Here is a 17279-nt window from a genome sequence, read left to right on the forward strand (position 1 = left end):
AAGAGAATGAGTGTTTACTTACTCTAAGACAGCAACAAGACTCTCACAACAGTCTGATAACTGATCGGGTCTTAAAGGACAAGAGGCTGCAAGTGAAAAGCACTCATGAGACACAGGCATGGGGCACCCACCACTGCGACCAGCGTTTCAGGCAGGAAGTACCTGAGAAGAGAGGGATCCGGATGACGTGCTGCCAAGCCTTGCTGAAGTAGGGAACCTGAGGAGACAGCACATTGCAGGCTGGGTTAGGGTACTTGCAACTCTTCACTTCGTAGTCACAGTATTGCACATGGAAAAGTTAGACTATGCATTCTAAGACTCAAGTCCTAAATTTGATCTCGCTCTGTTTGAGATGATGATATTCTCATACTGTCCCAATTTATCAAAAGAGGCATAAATGATCTATTTCTATATCATATAGTGATTATGGAGCACACAACCAGGGAAATTAGCAAAGATGAATAGGACCTGGTATCTGAATTTAATGACCTGCTACGGGGAGGGGGGCGGGGGACCCCACAAATAATTACGGTAAGTCACACATAGCATTTTGAGGGCATAAACAAAGGAAGGAAGCCTGGGGACCCTAGAAAGCAGCGTCTTGGAGGAGGTGAAATGGAAGGGGAGGGTGAGGAGGTCGTCCTGTGTGTGGTCTGGTCCTCTGTTCTTCACCACAGACCCAGTCAACCAGTCCAGTGTGTCCAGCAGACTCAAGGCCAGGAAGGGCAAAGGTTAAGCTTAAAGACATTAACTTTTTTTTTTTAAGACATTAACTTAACAACAACTACATACCTGCCATAATGAATGCATACCAGAGATGGCTTTTAAAACTTTCTTTAGATAAGAAATCTGTAAAAATAAATCATAAATTTAAGAAATTCTGAAAGACCACCAAAATTAGAATGTGTCAACATGAAATACTGGAACACACACACAGATATATACATATATATACATGTATATTTATGTATCTATATATCTAGTACTGGAACTTGAACTCAGGGTCTCTCTCTCTCTCTCTCTTGCCAGTCCCAGGGCTTGAACTCAGGGCCTGAATACTGTTCTTGGGCTATCTCAAGGCTAGAGCTCTACCACTTGAGCCACAGCACTATTTTCAGCTTTTTCTATGTATATGGTACTAAGTAACTGAACTCAGGTCTTTGTGCATGCTAGGCAAGTACTCTACCACTTGAGCCATTTCTAGCAATTTGCTAATTAAGTGGAGATAAGAGTCTCAGGGACTCTGTCTGCCAATTGAGGTCCTCAGATTCTACCCTCTTGAGTAGGTAGGATTATAGGCATGAACCACCAGCCAGGCAATACTCTGTCTACTCACCATATTGAAGCCAAGAAGCTTCTGCAAGATTCCATTCCAAAGCTGTAGGTCATAGATTTTGTATTCTAAGCACAGCTCTGCCACCAACTTTACTACCTAAATTTAAAAAGCCAGTTGAACAAACATCACAAAAAGACAAAAAGACCAAAAAAAGAAAATTTATGTTGCTCTATCACCTCTGGAAAAGGTCAGGTGGTTTAATATAAAATATACTTATGATTTACATAAAATATACTTATGACCATCATTTCAATAAAGGCTCTAATGAAAATAGACAATTCCATGTTGTTGTTTTTTTTTCTTTCAGTGCCAGTACAGGGTTTAAGTTCAGGGCTTCACACTACCTCTTGACATTTTCATTAAGGCTAGAACTCTTCCACTTGAGACATCACGCCACTTCTGGCTTTTTCTGTGTATGTGGTACCAAGGAATTGAACCGGGGTCTTCACGTATGCTAGGCAAACACTCTACCACTAGGCCAAACTCCTGGCCCCAAGGCTGTAACTTTTTTTTTTTTGGTGGGTCATGTGGATAGTACTCCGCCTGGGTGCTGTCCCTGAGCTCCTCAGCTCAAGGCTACCGCCCTACCCTTAAGCCAAGCCCCATTTCCCTTTTTCTAGAGGTTAATTGGGGATAAGAGTCTTAGGTTCTTTTGTGCCTGGGCTGGCTCTGAATCTTGATCTTTGGATTTCAGATTCTTGAGGATTACAGGCGTGAGCCACAGTACCCAGCAAGGCTGTAACTTTTTTTTTTTTGCCAGTCCTGGGCTTGAGCTCAGGGCCTGAGCACTGTCCTTGAACTTTCTCAAAGCTAGAGCTCTACCACTTGAACCTCAGCCCCCCTTCTGGCTTTTTTCTACGTTATGTGGTACCGAGGAATTGAACCTGGATCTTATCTTAGTGCATGCTAGGCAAGCACTCTACCACTAGGCCAAACTCCTGGCCCCAAGGCTGTAACTCTTAACACTTGAGCTGCACATCCAGTTCTTAGGTTTTTTGTTGTTGTTGTTTTTGGTTGGTTGTAGGGCTTGAACTCTGGGCCTGGATGCTGTCCCTGAGCTCTTCAGCTCAAGGCTAGTGCTCTACCACTAGAGCCACAGCGCCTGGGCTGGCTTTGTACCATGATCTTCAGATCTCAACCTCCTGCATAGTTAGGATTAGAGGTGTGACCCATAGGCGCCAGGCAAAAAGAGTCTTAAAGTTTTGAATGCCCAAGCTGGCTTCTAACCTCAATCTTCAGATCTAAGTCCCTTGTGTAACTAGGATTATAGGTATGAGCCACTTCCACCTGGCTGATTCTACTTCTACTGAACACTATTTTGCCTATTGGCCTCATATATGCTCTAGTGCCTCAAAGACTAAGTTCCCATAGCAGCTAGAACTGACACTGCCCTCTACAGGAGCCAGGCTCTGGGTGCACAAGGACAGGCCTTGCGAGGGAGCACTGCAGTCCTCTTTCTGGCTTGTAGCAGTGATTTCAACCAGGGAGCTTTAGAGAAGAAAGGAGTGAATGTTCCAAATGGCCTCATCCATGATCCATTAGACAGGAAGAGTAGCAAAAGGCTCAGGGCAGTGAGACAAAAGGTGTGTCACGCTCTGAGGCACGTAGGGGAGGGTGGCAGGTGACTGAGTGAATACAGGTCTGGGTGCAAAGGTGGGGGGGCCGTTACTTCTACCTGCATCATTCTTCCTACCTGTGGCTCATGGCTGTGGTTTTTCCATAGGCCCTTAATCATTCCTTCTTTAGGGCTGTTGCAAAATACTTCATATGTGATGGGGATGTTCAATATCTCAAATAATGCCAGGAAGTTTATGCATTTCAAATAGGCTCTGGAATATAGAGGTATTTATAAGATTTATTCTTTGTCAGCCACATTTACAGTAAAAATAAAAGGTGTCACAGGAGATGAGACCAACTTGTTGATAATGTCCATTTTTGCCTTCTAAATGTATTCACAGACTATGATATTAGATAAAAATCTATTTGAGCAAGAAGAAAATATCTAGTTTCTAAACCACTAGCAAACAATGGAGACATATGTTCTCAAAGACCTATCTCCCTTTTATCAAAATGTCCAGGATATACATGGTGATGGAAAATTTAGATAGCTACTTAGAGGCTGTGTGTTGAGTTAAAGTACTTTGAAATCAGTTCCAGGGGTAGGAGGTGGTAGAATGTCAGCCAATGAGTGAAAGCACAAGTCCTGGTCTTGGATAACTAAACAAAAACAAAATCATAATTCTAAAAGAAGAAGAGCTACCCATTTAATAAAACCACAAATCAAACACTACTTACTTCACTTCTTCAATAGGCTTTTTGAAGAGTGATTCTATCGTTTCCTTATCAGCCAGATACAGCAGACACTGAAGAGCTCGTGTTTTGTGAGAAAATGTTGGTTGGCGTATGCCTAATGTCTATAAAGCCAAAGAAGACTTATTATAGAAGAGTCGAGTTGCTCACCTATATGTTGTAGTCAGGTAAATGAGATTCAATTTAGATAAACATCACTTTTTTTTTTATGGGAACACTGGGCTTTGAACTCAGTCTTAGTCTTATTATCACCTGAGCCATGCCCCTTTTTCCTTTAGTTACTTTTCAAATAAGATTTCACCTTTTGCCCTAGCTGGCCAGGACTGTGACCCTCTTATTTACACACCCTGTGTATGAGTGGGATTACAGGGGATGCATCTGGTGAATGTCTATAATCCAGCTATGCAGCAAGCCCAGCAGGAGGATCACAGTCCTGTGGCAGCACCACCGCCACCGCCACAGCCACCGCCACCACCAGAGCAGGGGAATAGATTGAGTGTTAGAGAGCTTGCTTGACAGCCCAGGGTCAGGCCTTAGTACCAAGGGAGATATTTTCGTATGTAAAACCTTGAAGACTGAAGGGGTTATGTGTGACACAAAAGTTAATTCTGGAAGGTGTGTTAAATAGGCACAAGGCCACGTAACAACTTCTCTCAGGGCCAGATTGCTTGGTCCCCTGGGGTCAGGGAGTAAATTGCTCAGAGCCTCGGGGAGTTATCAATGGGTGCATCATTCCCTCACTCAGCAGCTGTTACAAAAGCCAGTGCTAAATGGAGCATAGTGCATGTAATAATCCCTGTTTACAGAGTAGCATAGCCTTTTAATAAGTATGCAAGCTAGCCGTAATGAATCATGGAAAGCACAGAGGAAAAAAACATGACACCCTTGAGCCCATAGGGGTTTTGATAGCTTACACTTGTATCTGATGTCACAAACATAAATAGCATTCTTGAACTGTAATCAATCGGACGAGCCAGAAGAAGATACACAACTCTGTAAATAAAATTATTTATTTTAACTTAGTGATAGATTACCAAAAGCAGAAGCCTGTGTTTTTTTTTTTTTTCTTTTCTTTTTGCCACTTCTAGGGCTTGAACTCAGGGCCTGAGACTGTCCTTGGCCTTTCTTAAGGCTAGAACTCTACCACTTGACCCACAGCACCACTTCTAGCTTTTTCTTTTTCCTTTTTCTGTTGTCAGTTATGGGACTTGGACACTGTGCCTGGGCGCTGTCCCTGAGCTCTTTAGCTCAAGGCTACCACCCTACCCCTTGAGCCACAGTGTCACTTCTGGTTTTCTGGTGATTAATTGGAGATAAGAATCTCTGGGACTTTCAGTCCCCAGGCAGGCTTTGGATCTTGATCCTCAGATCTCAGTTTCCTGAGTTGCTAAGATTACAGGTATGAGCCACTGTACCCAGCTATTTCCAGCTTTTTCTATGTATATTGTACTGAGGAATTGAACTCTAGTCTTTGTGCATGCTAGGCCAAACTCCAGGCCCAGAAACCCGTGTCTCTGTCCACAATAAATGTCATTTGGATATCGCAAACAAAGGACAAGAGGATAAGGCCCAATGATATTTTTGCTTTGCCTGTTCAAGGATATTAAAAATTTTCTTGAGTTCCTTCATAGCTAGAGGGAATAATATAGGCAGTAAATATCAGGATTCAAGCCTGGTTTTCATCTGTAAAAATAGCTTGTCAATTTTAGTCATTAAAATTCTACTTAGGAAACTGACTTATGCCATGGTGTAAACATGCTGAACATTACACGTGGAAAATTCTGTTTTGGTGAAACCCAGAACCTTGCAAGTGGCACATTTAACTTGTGGCCTCAGGACTGGAGGTACCAGGTAGACTGGACAAGGTATGCCATGGAGTTCCCACTGGAAAAGACAGCAAGCTCTTTCTAATTTTTGTTGGGGGATTTATTTTCTTCTCTCTTGGAATTGTTCAGTTTAAGAATGAATGTGATTGGCTTAGTCAGAAAGGCCAGGAGCCATTTCTTGCTTAGACAAAGATGTGCCTGACCTTAACAAGACTAGGCAAGAAAATGGAGGGCATGGCTTAAGTTTAAAGTGCTTGCCTAGGAAACACAAGGTCCTGATTTCAACCCCGAGAACCACTTGAGAGAAAAAGGACAGGGAGAGACTAAGGAAGTGCTGAGCCAGCCATATGCCAAGTCCAAAGCCAGCCTAGGCTACTTGCCTCATTATCAGATATCCAGGATCGAGTCTCAAGCCACTTGACCTGTTTTTGGTCTAGATCAGGAATGGCAAAAAGCTGGCATACATGTTAGTACACCTTCTTTTGTGCCTGTGCCAACCATCACTGATGGATGATTGCGTTATTTCTGATTCAGGCGTAGATAGTCTCAAAAGAGAGCTAAACCATGAGCGATCTGATGAAAGCAACATGTCATTCTTGATCTCAGTCTTAGAAGGACAAAGATAATCTGGTGGCCCATATTTGAGCTATCTTAGCCTTCTATGGTGAGAGGGCAAAGACTTGCTTGAGATTCACTCTCTGCTTAAGAGGTACTAGAAACCCTAATACTGGCAGGATCCTAGATCTTAGTTATCTATCTTACCTGTTCCCATCACACATGCACACATACATGCACAATGAATTGACTTCCTTTGTTCAGAGTCAAATCCAAGTATATCCAGAAAGATTCCCTGTGCCCCACCCCTCCAGAGTGTTCCTTTTATTTCTTTTTGGTGGGTCATGAGGCTTGAACTCGGCCTGGGGGCTAAGCCTGGGCACTGAGCCTGGAGCTCTTCAGCTCAAGGCTGCCGACCTACCCCTGGGCCTAAGTACCTACCCCTGGGCCTGGGCATTGTCCCTGAGCTCTTCAGCTGAAGATTACCACTCTACCCTTGAGCCACAGCCCCACTTCCCATTTTCCAGAGGTTAATTGGAGATAAGAGTCTCGGAACCTTTTGTGCCTGGGCTGGCTCTGAACCTTGATCCTCAGAACTCAGCCTCCTGAGTAACTAGGATTACAGGTGTGAGCCACCAGTCTGGTCCTGATGGAATTCTTATTGAGTATCAAAGTAATAGTTGACAGAATGAAAAGAGAATGTACCTTCGTAGTGTTTCATCTTCCTGATATTCAAGTAATTCTGATGGTTTCTTTGGAAAGACAGGAAAACAAACTAGATTAATGATATGACAAATAAATGCAAAGTGACATTCTAACTAGATCCTAGACCCAGGTGGAAAAGTTGAATAACAAAGATTTTAGAAGCCAGGGTTTGAAGTCAGGGCCTCACACTTGCTAGGCGGGCACTCCACCATTGAGCCATGTCTCCAGCCCCAAAGCTCCTTTTCTGATGAGTCTGTGTCCCTAATTAAAGACTTGTGTCGTGCAAGACAAGCAGCCTTTGAGAAGAGCCCTCGTTCCCACCCAACAGCAAACGCAGTGGATGAGTGCACTTACCTCCCTGGGGCTTGCTGAGGGAGATAGCCATTTTTGCAACAACATGTCACAGATTTTCTCGAAATTGATTTCATTGACTTCGGCTATTTCTTTAGCTACGGTGTGAATATCTAAGACATCCAAGGCGAAGAAGTTCAAAAAAGAAAACCCCAGATTTTTAGTGTAAGACAACTGGGAATCTAAATGATAGCACTTCCTGAGCCAAGAGTAAGTTTGCTTCTCACCGGGATAGCTGCTGGAGGAAGGGTTCTGTGTCCGCTCAATTATGCTGGGGTGCTCGTAGAGGCTGACGATAAGGTGTGCCGGCTTTCCTATGGCCCTTAGGTACTCGGGAGTGTTCAGCCTGTGGGCGATGAGCACAGCTTCTGTGCCAGAGCGCCGGCACTGGACATGAAGCTTCTTCAGCAAAGCCTGTGCCTTGTCACGTGTGTCATCCTTGCAAAAAAACCAAATATGAATGAATGAAAGTAAGCGGAGACGGCAAATTCTTTAGAAAGTCTAAGTCAAAGCCAACAAAATAAGTACCAGGAAATGGGTACTAGCAAGAGGTGAGGCCAGGGGGAAGAGCAGAAGAATCAACAGGGGAAGAGAGTCGAATGCAGGCAATAATCCACTGTCCATACCACAAAACCGAGGAAAATAAGGAAAGGGTAGGTCAAGGGAGCAGAAGATGTTGAAGGGATGGCACAGATTAAGACGCATTGTATAAATAAACTGCTTGTAAAGGGCAATAAGAGTTAATATATTATCTAAGAATTAAGAAAAGTGAGGGAAGAGATGGGACAGGAGGGGTGGCTGTGAATGTTGAAAGGGGTGACATTTGATTGAAAGGCTTTGAATTCATTCGTAGACTGCTTTGCTGAATGGCAACTCCTTTGTACAACTACTGAAAAATAATAACAATACTCAAGAATAAAATGTCACATTTTATTTAAGAATAAAATGTTGAAAAACTGCAACTTATTTTACCAATTTCAGGGAACGCTAAGGATACATCTTTACCAACCCTCCATTCTGTCCACTGGGGAAGAGACCACTGTGAAGCAAGCACAGCTCGTAGTGAACAGAGAGAGAAGGCCTTGGTGTTCTAGTCCACACCCACCTGAGAAGGGATGTTCTGCAGCCATCTCTCAGCTAAATACAGGCAGAACTTCAAACTAGACATCTTCAAAGAACCTGAAACCATAAAAAGATTCATGGGCTAATCTGAATCAACAGTCAAAGGAAAAGCATTTTTTGGCAGTATTAGGGTTGAACTCAGGGTCTTGTGCCTTTGAGGCAGGTACCCTACCACTTGAACCACATCTACTACCCTTTCTGCTTTAATTTTCAAATAGGGTCTTGGTCTTCCTGAGTCTGGCTCTGTCTAAGATCCGTCTATTTTTTTTTTTTTGTCAGTCGTGGGGCTTGAACTCAGGGCCCGGGCACTGTCTCTCATCATTTTTGTTTATGGCTAGTATTCTACCACTTTGAGCCACAGCTCTACTTCCAGTTTTCTGGTGGTTAATTGGAGATAAGAGTTTCACGAACGTTCCAAGATAGTCTGGCTTCAAACCTCAGTTCTCAGATCTCAGCCTCCTGAGTAGCTAGGATTACAGGTGTGGCCACTGACGCCTGCCTTACAATCTGTCCATTCTTGCTCCCTCATAGCTGGCATGACAAGCACACAGTGGCAGACAGCTTATTGGTAAAAGTGGGACCTTGATAATTTTTTTGCATGGTCCCACCAATCTCTACCTCCCAGGTAGATTGGATAAAAGTTGTCACTCACTACACCTGAGGAAACTTGCAGATCATTTAAAATAATCAAAATGAATACCTAGGAGCCGGGAGTTTGGCCTAGTGGCAGAGTGCTTGTCTAGAATGCACAAAGACCTGGGTTCAATTCCTTGGTACCACATACACAGAAACAGCTGGAAATAGTGCTGTGGCTCAAGCGGTAGAGCTGTAACCTTGAGAAAAAGCCCAGGGACAGCATTCAGGCCCTGAGCTCAAGCCCGGGACTGGCAAAAAAAAAAAAAAAAAAAAAAAAAAGAAAGGGACGCAAGAGGGGATTGGGTGTACAGGGCCTGCCTAGTAATCACCAGACCCTAAAATCAACCCTATGGTTGTCCATGGTCCATTTTTAGCCCCACCTACACCTGGGAGCGCCTGTGTCCCCATGCTCTGCCCCCAACACCACCAAGGAGTCTGTTTGTACCACCTGAATTGTGGCACATTCAGCAATGCCACAAGGAAAGAGGACAGGCACATATGTTTAAAAATACATGATAGGGGGCTGGGAGTTTGGCCTAGTGGTAGTGTGCTTGCCTAGCATGCACAAAGACCCAGGTTCGATTCCTCGGTACCATATACATAGAAAAAAGCCGGAAATGGTGCTGAGGCTCAAGTGGTAGAGAGCTCTAGCCCTGAGAAAGCCCAAGGACAGTGCTCAGGCCCTGAGCTCAAGCCCAGGACTGGCAAAAAAAAAAAAAAAAAAAAAAACACAAAAAAAACCCAAAACAAGATAAAGCCGGGTGCAGTGGCTCAGGCCTGTAATCCTAGCTTCTCAAGAGGCTGAGGTCTGAGGATAGAGGTTCAAAGCCAGCTCAGGCACTAAAAAGTCCATGAGACTCTGATCTCCAATTAAACACCAGAAAACCAGAAGTGATGCTGTGTCTCAAGGGGTAGGGTGGTAGCCTTGTGCTGAAGAGCTCAGGGACAGTGCCCAGGCCCAGAGTTCAAGTCCGACAACTGACAAAAAACAACAACAAAAAAACATGATAAAGGTCTAAACCTTAAAAGACAGTTGGGGCTGCAGGCAGAGCTAGTGGTAGAGGGCTAATATGGCAAGCACGAGGGCTTGAGTTGCATCTCTAGCACTGTGGGTAAGGACTACAGAGGAAACACAGGATTGCTGTCGTTTGACCTTAGTGGGAGGAAGCTCAGGTACCTTCTGGGATTTCCTGGGTAAGGCTGGTGGCGATGGCAACAGCCCACTCCGGGTTGACGATCGAGAGCAGGTAGGACTCGATGGTCTGCGTGACCTTGGCTATCTCCTTGGTCATGAGCACCGAGGATTTGGTGTGGGTTAATTTCAGGAGTCTGGGCTTCAGGTTTTTCTCAAAAACATGCTTGGCAGTAGACACGTAGAGAGTGTCTAGTGAGAACTTCAGGGGACAGGAAGGGAGAGCGTGAGCGCCACCTGCCTCGTTCAGGGCTGATGCTAGCATAAAGAAGCTGCCTGGCAAGGTGGCACCCCGTTACCTTCATCAGCTTGGAGATTAGGAGCAGTGTGGGGAGTGACTTCTCACTGAGCTCGGAAGCTGGAAAGGAAGCAGGGAAAGGAGGTTTGGCTTCGGGAATTCTTTTTGTGTGTGTGTTGGCTACTTACTAAAATCCATCAAAAGATAATGGACGTACAGAGAATCTTCCAGAAGTTCTGTGCTGTGCCAAATAATATTAAGTGAAAAGGCAGTCTAGTCTGGGCAGCTGAGGGCAGAGTTATTACATGTTCCAACATATACTGGTACTCCAGGTCCACAGGAGGAGAAATTCTTTTGTATGACTCCAGGTGTTTCAGGAGGCTCAACGCCTGCATGGAAACAAATCGTTCTTCTGTAGGCACAGCTCTGTCTTCCACAGACCGTTCCATTTCTCTGGATAGAGTTATTTTCATCAGACCCTTCCCTAGTTTCCCCTGCAATGGTGTTCTCCTCAAACAATCTATACAGCAACTAAAGGAACTATCAACGCCACCATGGTCCCTAGTTGAGAATGTTTTGTAAACAACATGTTTTGTAAGCTCTCAACAAGCTCTTCCAGTAAGTTGGAGATAGGATTAAAAAATATTGGATCCCATTTGTATTTCTTTTTTTTTTTTTTTTTTTTTTGCCAGTCCTGGGTTTTGAGCTCAGGGCCTGAGCACTGTCCTTGGACTTTCTCAAGGCTAGAGCTCTACCTCTTGAGCCTCAGCACCACTTCCGGCTTTTTTCTATGTATGTGGTGCCGAGGAATCGAACCCGGGTCTTCATGCATGCTAGGCAAGCACTTTAACCACTAGGCCAAACTCCCGCCCCCCCCATTTGTATTTCTGATAAATTAATTCATTTTTGAGGAGGGGGGAGTCTCGCTATGTTGCCCAGGCTGGCCTTAAGTGATCTGCCTACCTTAGCCCTTCAAACAGCTGGGACTACAGGTGTATACTGCTGCCCTTAGCTAGTTATCATTTTAAAGATAGAGGCTCAGGTCTAAAAATTAATTCTCTGTATCTCTTATTCATCTAGTGTTTATGTTTTTTAGTTGGGGGTTTATTTCTTTTTTCTTTTTTTTTTGCCAGTCCTGGGCTTGAGCTCAGGGTCTGAGCACTGTCCTTAGACTTTCTCAAGGCTAGAGCTTTACCACTTGAGCCTCAGCACCACTTCTGGCTTTTTTCTATGTATGTGGGACCGAGGAATTGAACCCGGGTCTTCATGCATGCTAGGCAAGCACTTTAACCACTAGGCCAAACTCCCGGCCCTTCTTTTTTCTTTTCTTTTCTTTTTTTTTTTTTTTTGTGGGCCATGGGGCTTGAACTCAGCCTGGGCACTGTCCCTGAACTCTTCAGCTTAAGGTTATGGCCCTACCCTTGAGCCAAGCTCCATTCCCATTTTCTAGAGGTTAATTGGAGATAAAAGTCTCAGGTCCTTTTGTGCATGGGCTGGCTTTGAACCTTGATCCTCAGATTTCAGCCTCCTGAGTAGCTAGGATTACAGGCGTGAGCCACTGTGCCCAGCTTTCTTTTTTTGTGCCAACCCTGGGGCTTGAACTCAGGGCCTGTACAATGTCCTTGAGCTTCTATTGCTCAAGGCTTGCACTCTACCATTTATCATATAAGCCACAGCACTATTGTTTAAGTTTATGTGGTACTGAGAAATCGATCCCAGGGTTTCAAGCGTATTAAGCAAGCATCTAAGCCACATTCCCAGCCACTTGTCTGAATCCAAGGCCCAGGACTGGAAAAAAAAAAATCCAGTTTAAGAAAATGAACCAAAAATGGGGACCATGTCATGAGAAAGGGTATGTTTGTGAAGTTATGAACCTTCTAACTGGTGAATATAATTTAACCCTTCTATTAATCACAATAAAAAAACTTTAAAAAAAAGAAAGTTTTGACTTGTGCCAAGGAGGCCTATTGTATGTCCTATGCCTTCTTGTAAAGTTTTCTCACTGTTTCCTTTTTATTGAACATTTCTTTGCTCTATTTTACTTAAAATTTATAGAGCTTTGCTATCTTAGGTAAATTATCTTCTAATTATATTTTATAACATATTTGTGTTATTCATTAAACAGTATGAAATATATAAAAAAAAGAAAATGAACCAAAATTCAGAAATGATTAAGAAGTTAGCGAAAAAAGGGGCTGGGAATTGTAGCTCAGTGTAAAGTGCTCGCTTGCCTAGCTGCATGAAGTTATGGCTTCCATTTCTAGCAATGTAGAGGAAAAAGGAGGAAAGGGAGAAAGGTAGAAAAGGAGGGAGGAAGGAAGGAAGACAGGAAGAAGCTAATGATAATACTATGAACTGAATGTTCTAGAACTTCTCATTAATACACAAGCTAAACCTAAACCCTGTCCTTTTCCTATTTTAATTGTGCATGAAACCTTTCTACTAAAGATAATAAAAAAATTTAAAAGTCAAGAAAATCTTTCTACTCCTGGAATCCTTAAAAAAAACAAAAATAAGGCTAGGCATGGTGGCCTACACCTGTAATCCTAGCTACTCAGGAGGCTGAGATCTGAGGATCAAGGTTCAAAGCCAGTCTGGGCACTAAAGACTTTGAGAGTCTTATCTCCAATTAATCACTAGAAAAGGCAAGTGGGGTTGTGTTGTGGCTCCAGAGGTAGAGTGATAGCCTTGAGCTGAAGCACTCAGGGACAATGCCCAGGCCCAGAGTTCAAGCCCTTTAACTGCTCTCTCCCCCCCCAAAACCCCCAAAGATCTAGAATAAAGTATAGAGTTAAAGGGAACTTAAAAGATAATCTAGACAGATACAGTCCAACTGTAATGTTGTGATCCAGATAAAAGCATAAAGATGATGTTGATCTCTTCATGTGTTTGTTATACCTGATTAATGTTGATATTGGTTATCTTTTCATCAGCTCTTTCTATAACTTTCAAGACAACTTCAATCATTTCATAATCGTAGGGATCCAACTGTATAAAAATAAACATAATATTAAAATGTGAAGAGACATGACACGCTGACAGTTTTATTCAATTAAAAATGTTTGCTGGTACAGATATCAAACCCAGGTCTTCATGCGTTCTAGGTAAGCACTCTACCACTAGGCCATAGTCCCTGTCCCTAGGATAATTATTCTTTAAATTTTTCTCTACGGTTTTCCTCACCTCTAAAATGGCCCTTATTAGGATAAATCTACCAAAAAAAAAAAAAAAGTCTTAGAAAGGTGTATAGTGTTTTAAAAGTCAAATGGCTTTTAATATCTAAAAAAAAAAAAAGGAAAAGTCATATGCAGTGGCTCACACCTGTAATCTGAGCTACTCAGGAGGCTGAGATCCAAGGATGGAGGTTCAAAGCCAGCCCGAACACAAAAGACCAGGAGACTCTTATTTCCAATTAATCAGTAGAAAACAGGAAGTGGGGGTGCAGGGACAGGGCCCAGGTCCAGAGTTCAAGTCCCATCACACACACACACACACACACACAAATAAAAACACTGGATCAAAATTTCACCATTTCATAAAATGTTGAAATTGAGTTTGTGTTTCTTCTATTCCTGATAAGATAATGAGAACAAAAATACACTGGCTTTTTTTTTTTTTTTTTTTTTTGCCAGTCCTGGGCTTGGGCTAGGGCTCTACCACTTGAGCCATAGCACCACTTCTGGCTTTTTTCTATGGATGTGGGAATCGAACCCAGGTCTTCGTGCATGCTAGGCAACTACTCTACCACTAGGCCAAACTCCCGGCCCCCTACATTGGCCTTTTTGTGGGAAGGACTCCGTGTAAGTCTCTTCCAAAACCTCATTTCAGCTCTACCTGTACTTTCTGCTCTAAGAATTAACAGCTACAGATATACCATGCTTTGTTCTTGGACTCTGCCCACATACTATCATTTTTCTTTTATCTCTTTTTTTTTTTTCTTTTGTCAGTTGTAGGGCTTAGACTTTGGGCCTGGGTACTGTCCTTTAGCTCTTCTGCTCAAGGGTACCACCCGACCTTAGGGCTCAAGGGTACCACTCTACCCCTTGAGCCTCAGCTCCAGCCTGGGCTGGCTTTGAACCTCCATCTTCAGATCTCAGCCTCCTAAGTAGCTAGGATTACAGGTATGAGCCACCACGCAGGGCTCATACGATCATTTTCTATGTTTTTGGCTTTTTTTTGGTGGGTCATGAGGCTTGAACTCATCTGGCCACCGTCCTTGAGTTCTTCAGCTCAAAGCTACACTCTACCCCTGGGCCTGGGCATTGTCCCTGAGTTCTTCAGTTCAAGGCTATGTATGGCCCTACCCCCTGAGCCAAGTCTCACTTCCCATTTTCTAGAGGTTAACTGGAGATAAGAGTCTTAGGTCTTTTTGTGCCCAGACTGGATTTGAACCTTGATCCTCAGATCTCAGCGTGGCTAGGATTACAGGTGTAAGCCACCTGTCTGGCTCATTTTTCTACGTTTTAAATGTCAGCTTGTACTGCGTGACTAACCTAAGTGGAAGAAAAAGGTCTATTGTACCTAGGAAGTTCAAGCAAGTTCACGTAATGTTTGGTTGAATTATAGGCAAAACACTCAACTGACATTTGTGGTACAATCTTTCGATCTTATTTCCCTGTCATCCACCTCAGTTCCCCTTCCAACTACCCCTGGACTAAAAAACTAGTGCTCAGAGGAGATGCAAAGAACACATCTAAAAGACATTCACTGTGGTAATTTACAATGATGAAACTTATAGTTTAAATATCTCTCCATAAAAAGCATGCTTAAATACAGTATGTGTGAGCTGTAGAATAACAGAGTAATAAAAACATATAATAGAAATAATAACTAAGCCAGGCATTGGTGGGCTCACATCTGTAATCCTAGCTACTCAGGAAGCTGAGATCTGAGGGCCATGGTTCAAAGCCAGCCCAGCAGGAAAGTCTGTGGACTCTTACATTCAATTAGCCATCAGAAATCTGGAAATGGCACTGTGGATCCAAGTGTAGAGCACTAGCTTGGAGTGAAAGCGCTTAGGACAGCACCTAGGCCCTGAGTTCAAGTTCCACAATCAACAAAAACCCCAATAGACAGCACTTGTAGGTATGTATATCTGATTAGGAAAGAGTAAAAGGAATGCTTGAGAAGACCTCAGCACTCGGGTCCCCACGTGTCCGCCTACCTTCCGCAGTATTCCACTTAGGCTGATGACGAGATCCTTAGTGCTGGTGAGTAAAGGCACCATCTCGATGGCTTTGGCCAGGAATCTGGAATACTGCCGCCTGGCAGGCACCTGGGCGGCATCTCCCTGGCTTTGGCTGGCATTGGTGTTGTGGAGAAGGGTTTCAATGAAGAGCTGGAGAGCGGCATCACAGTCCAACTGAAATGTGCTGAAAGAGGTCGTGAGTTACACCCTGACTCCTCCATGTGTGTACATGCTCCCATCATCAATTAACCTTCCCATTGTTCAGCCCCAAGCCACAGAAACTAGGGAGCACCAGGAATAATAGCAATTAGCCTTCTGGAAACCACACATTCTTCCTGGTGGGTATAGAAATAGATATAATGGAGAAGAGAAATCTGTAAAGGGGAATATATTTTCCTTAATAGAGCAATTCCAGCTAAGCTTACACCTGTAATTCTAGCTACTCAGGAGACTGAGATCTGAGGATCGTGGTTCAAAGCCAGCTGGGGCACAACAGTCTATGAGACTCTTATCTCCAACTAATCACAGAGTTGTGGCTCAAAGTGGTAGAGTGCTAGCTTGAGCTGAAGAGCTTAGAGACAACATCCAGGGCCAGAGTTCAAGCCCCATGACTAACAAAAAACCACCCAAATTATATGCGTGTGTGTGTAGTTATATAGATATATATGTGTATAGTTATATAGATATATATCTCTATATATCTCAATTCCACTTTTACAAGTCACAAAAGTAGACAAAGATACACAGAGAAAGGTATCTAATACAACAAAAGCTGAAAGGTTGTAATCATTAACAAATGGGCTAGACTAGAGGGCACTGAGAGTCTAAAACCAGCCTGGGCTCTAGATCGAATCCCAGGCTAGCCAAAGCTACTTCATGAAATTCTGTCTTAAAATGACACTGGATATTGTCCAGTGTCACTGGAGTGACATTGTCCAAAAAAGAAAGGAACTCATAACCTATCTTATGAAATGTACAACACCTTAATAATAACAATAAAATTATATCAATGATAAATTAGAAACACCTCAACTGCCCTTAAATGAAAAGATGGCTAAATCAGCATGTTTCCATATGACAGAATTTAGCCAAGTTTAACAGATAGGGGGAAGATTTGTGCATATGGATGACAGAAGACATATTGGTAACAAAATAACATGTTGCAAAATATAATTTCATTTCAGTAAATTATTATAAACAACTAAAGTCCAACCCAGGCTTTCCCCCCCCTCCCCCTCTTGTTTCTGGCAGTGCTGTGCATCTGGAATCAGTGCCTCGCTGATTCCCGTGTTCTTGCTGTGGGGAGTAGTTGGTGGCTAAGCTGACAGCAAAACTACTCTGAGGGGCCAGGAGCATGGCCTAGTGGTAGAGTGTTTGCCTAGCATGCACAAAGATGCAGGTTCGATTCTTTGCTATCACACATATATAGAAAAAGCCGGAAATGATATTGTGGCTCAAATGGTAGAGCTCTAGCCTTAAGAAAGCCTAAGAACAGTGCTCAGGCCCTAGGACACACGGACACACACACACACACACACACACACACACACACACACACACACACACAACTCTGAAAGTTCAATGAGTTACCTGCAATACTCCAGAATGAGGTTTGTGTCCATATCAATGTTCTCCACAAGAGCTTTCATGAATTCTTTCTTGGCGAGAAAGTCTTGTCTGAAGGCTGGTTGAAAAGAAATCTAGAAATGCAAAGAGCAGAATGTAGTCTTGGTTGGTTTAGGAACTCCAGCTCCTCCTCCATCTGCTCACTGTGTGCTGGCATTACAGGTGTGTACCACCACTATTCTTATTATTTCTTC

At 43.3% G+C, this 17279-nt stretch overlaps 1 protein-coding gene across 1 annotated transcript in view; it reads right to left on the bottom strand.

Annotated features, from left to right (window-relative positions):
• Kntc1 (kinetochore associated 1) overlaps positions 1 to 17279 on the bottom strand; it is a 72309-nt gene that overhangs the window by 6470 nt on the left and 48560 nt on the right. The window contains exons 43-59 of the mRNA XM_090319956.1: positions 17050 to 17159; positions 15436 to 15643; positions 13170 to 13259; positions 10489 to 10660; positions 10333 to 10391; positions 10019 to 10235; positions 8189 to 8262; positions 7311 to 7521; positions 7087 to 7196; positions 6733 to 6779; positions 4561 to 4639; positions 3632 to 3750; positions 3030 to 3165; positions 1337 to 1432; positions 793 to 849; positions 163 to 217; positions 23 to 86 (exon numbers count right to left, since the gene is read on the bottom strand). Coding sequence (XP_090176082.1) covers positions 23 to 86; positions 163 to 217; positions 793 to 849; positions 1337 to 1432; positions 3030 to 3165; positions 3632 to 3750; positions 4561 to 4639; positions 6733 to 6779; positions 7087 to 7196; positions 7311 to 7521; positions 8189 to 8262; positions 10019 to 10235; positions 10333 to 10391; positions 10489 to 10660; positions 13170 to 13259; positions 15436 to 15643; positions 17050 to 17159 — 1904 coding nt within the window. The remainder of the gene's footprint in view (positions 1 to 22; positions 87 to 162; positions 218 to 792; positions 850 to 1336; positions 1433 to 3029; positions 3166 to 3631; positions 3751 to 4560; positions 4640 to 6732; positions 6780 to 7086; positions 7197 to 7310; positions 7522 to 8188; positions 8263 to 10018; positions 10236 to 10332; positions 10392 to 10488; positions 10661 to 13169; positions 13260 to 15435; positions 15644 to 17049; positions 17160 to 17279) is intronic.

The sequence above is a fragment of the Megascapheus bottae genome, chromosome 28 (assembly GCF_031878675.1).
Source record: "Megascapheus bottae isolate mThoBot1 chromosome 28, mThoBot2.hap1, whole genome shotgun sequence".
In the NCBI taxonomy this organism is placed as follows: Eukaryota; Metazoa; Chordata; class Mammalia; order Rodentia; family Geomyidae; genus Megascapheus; species Megascapheus bottae.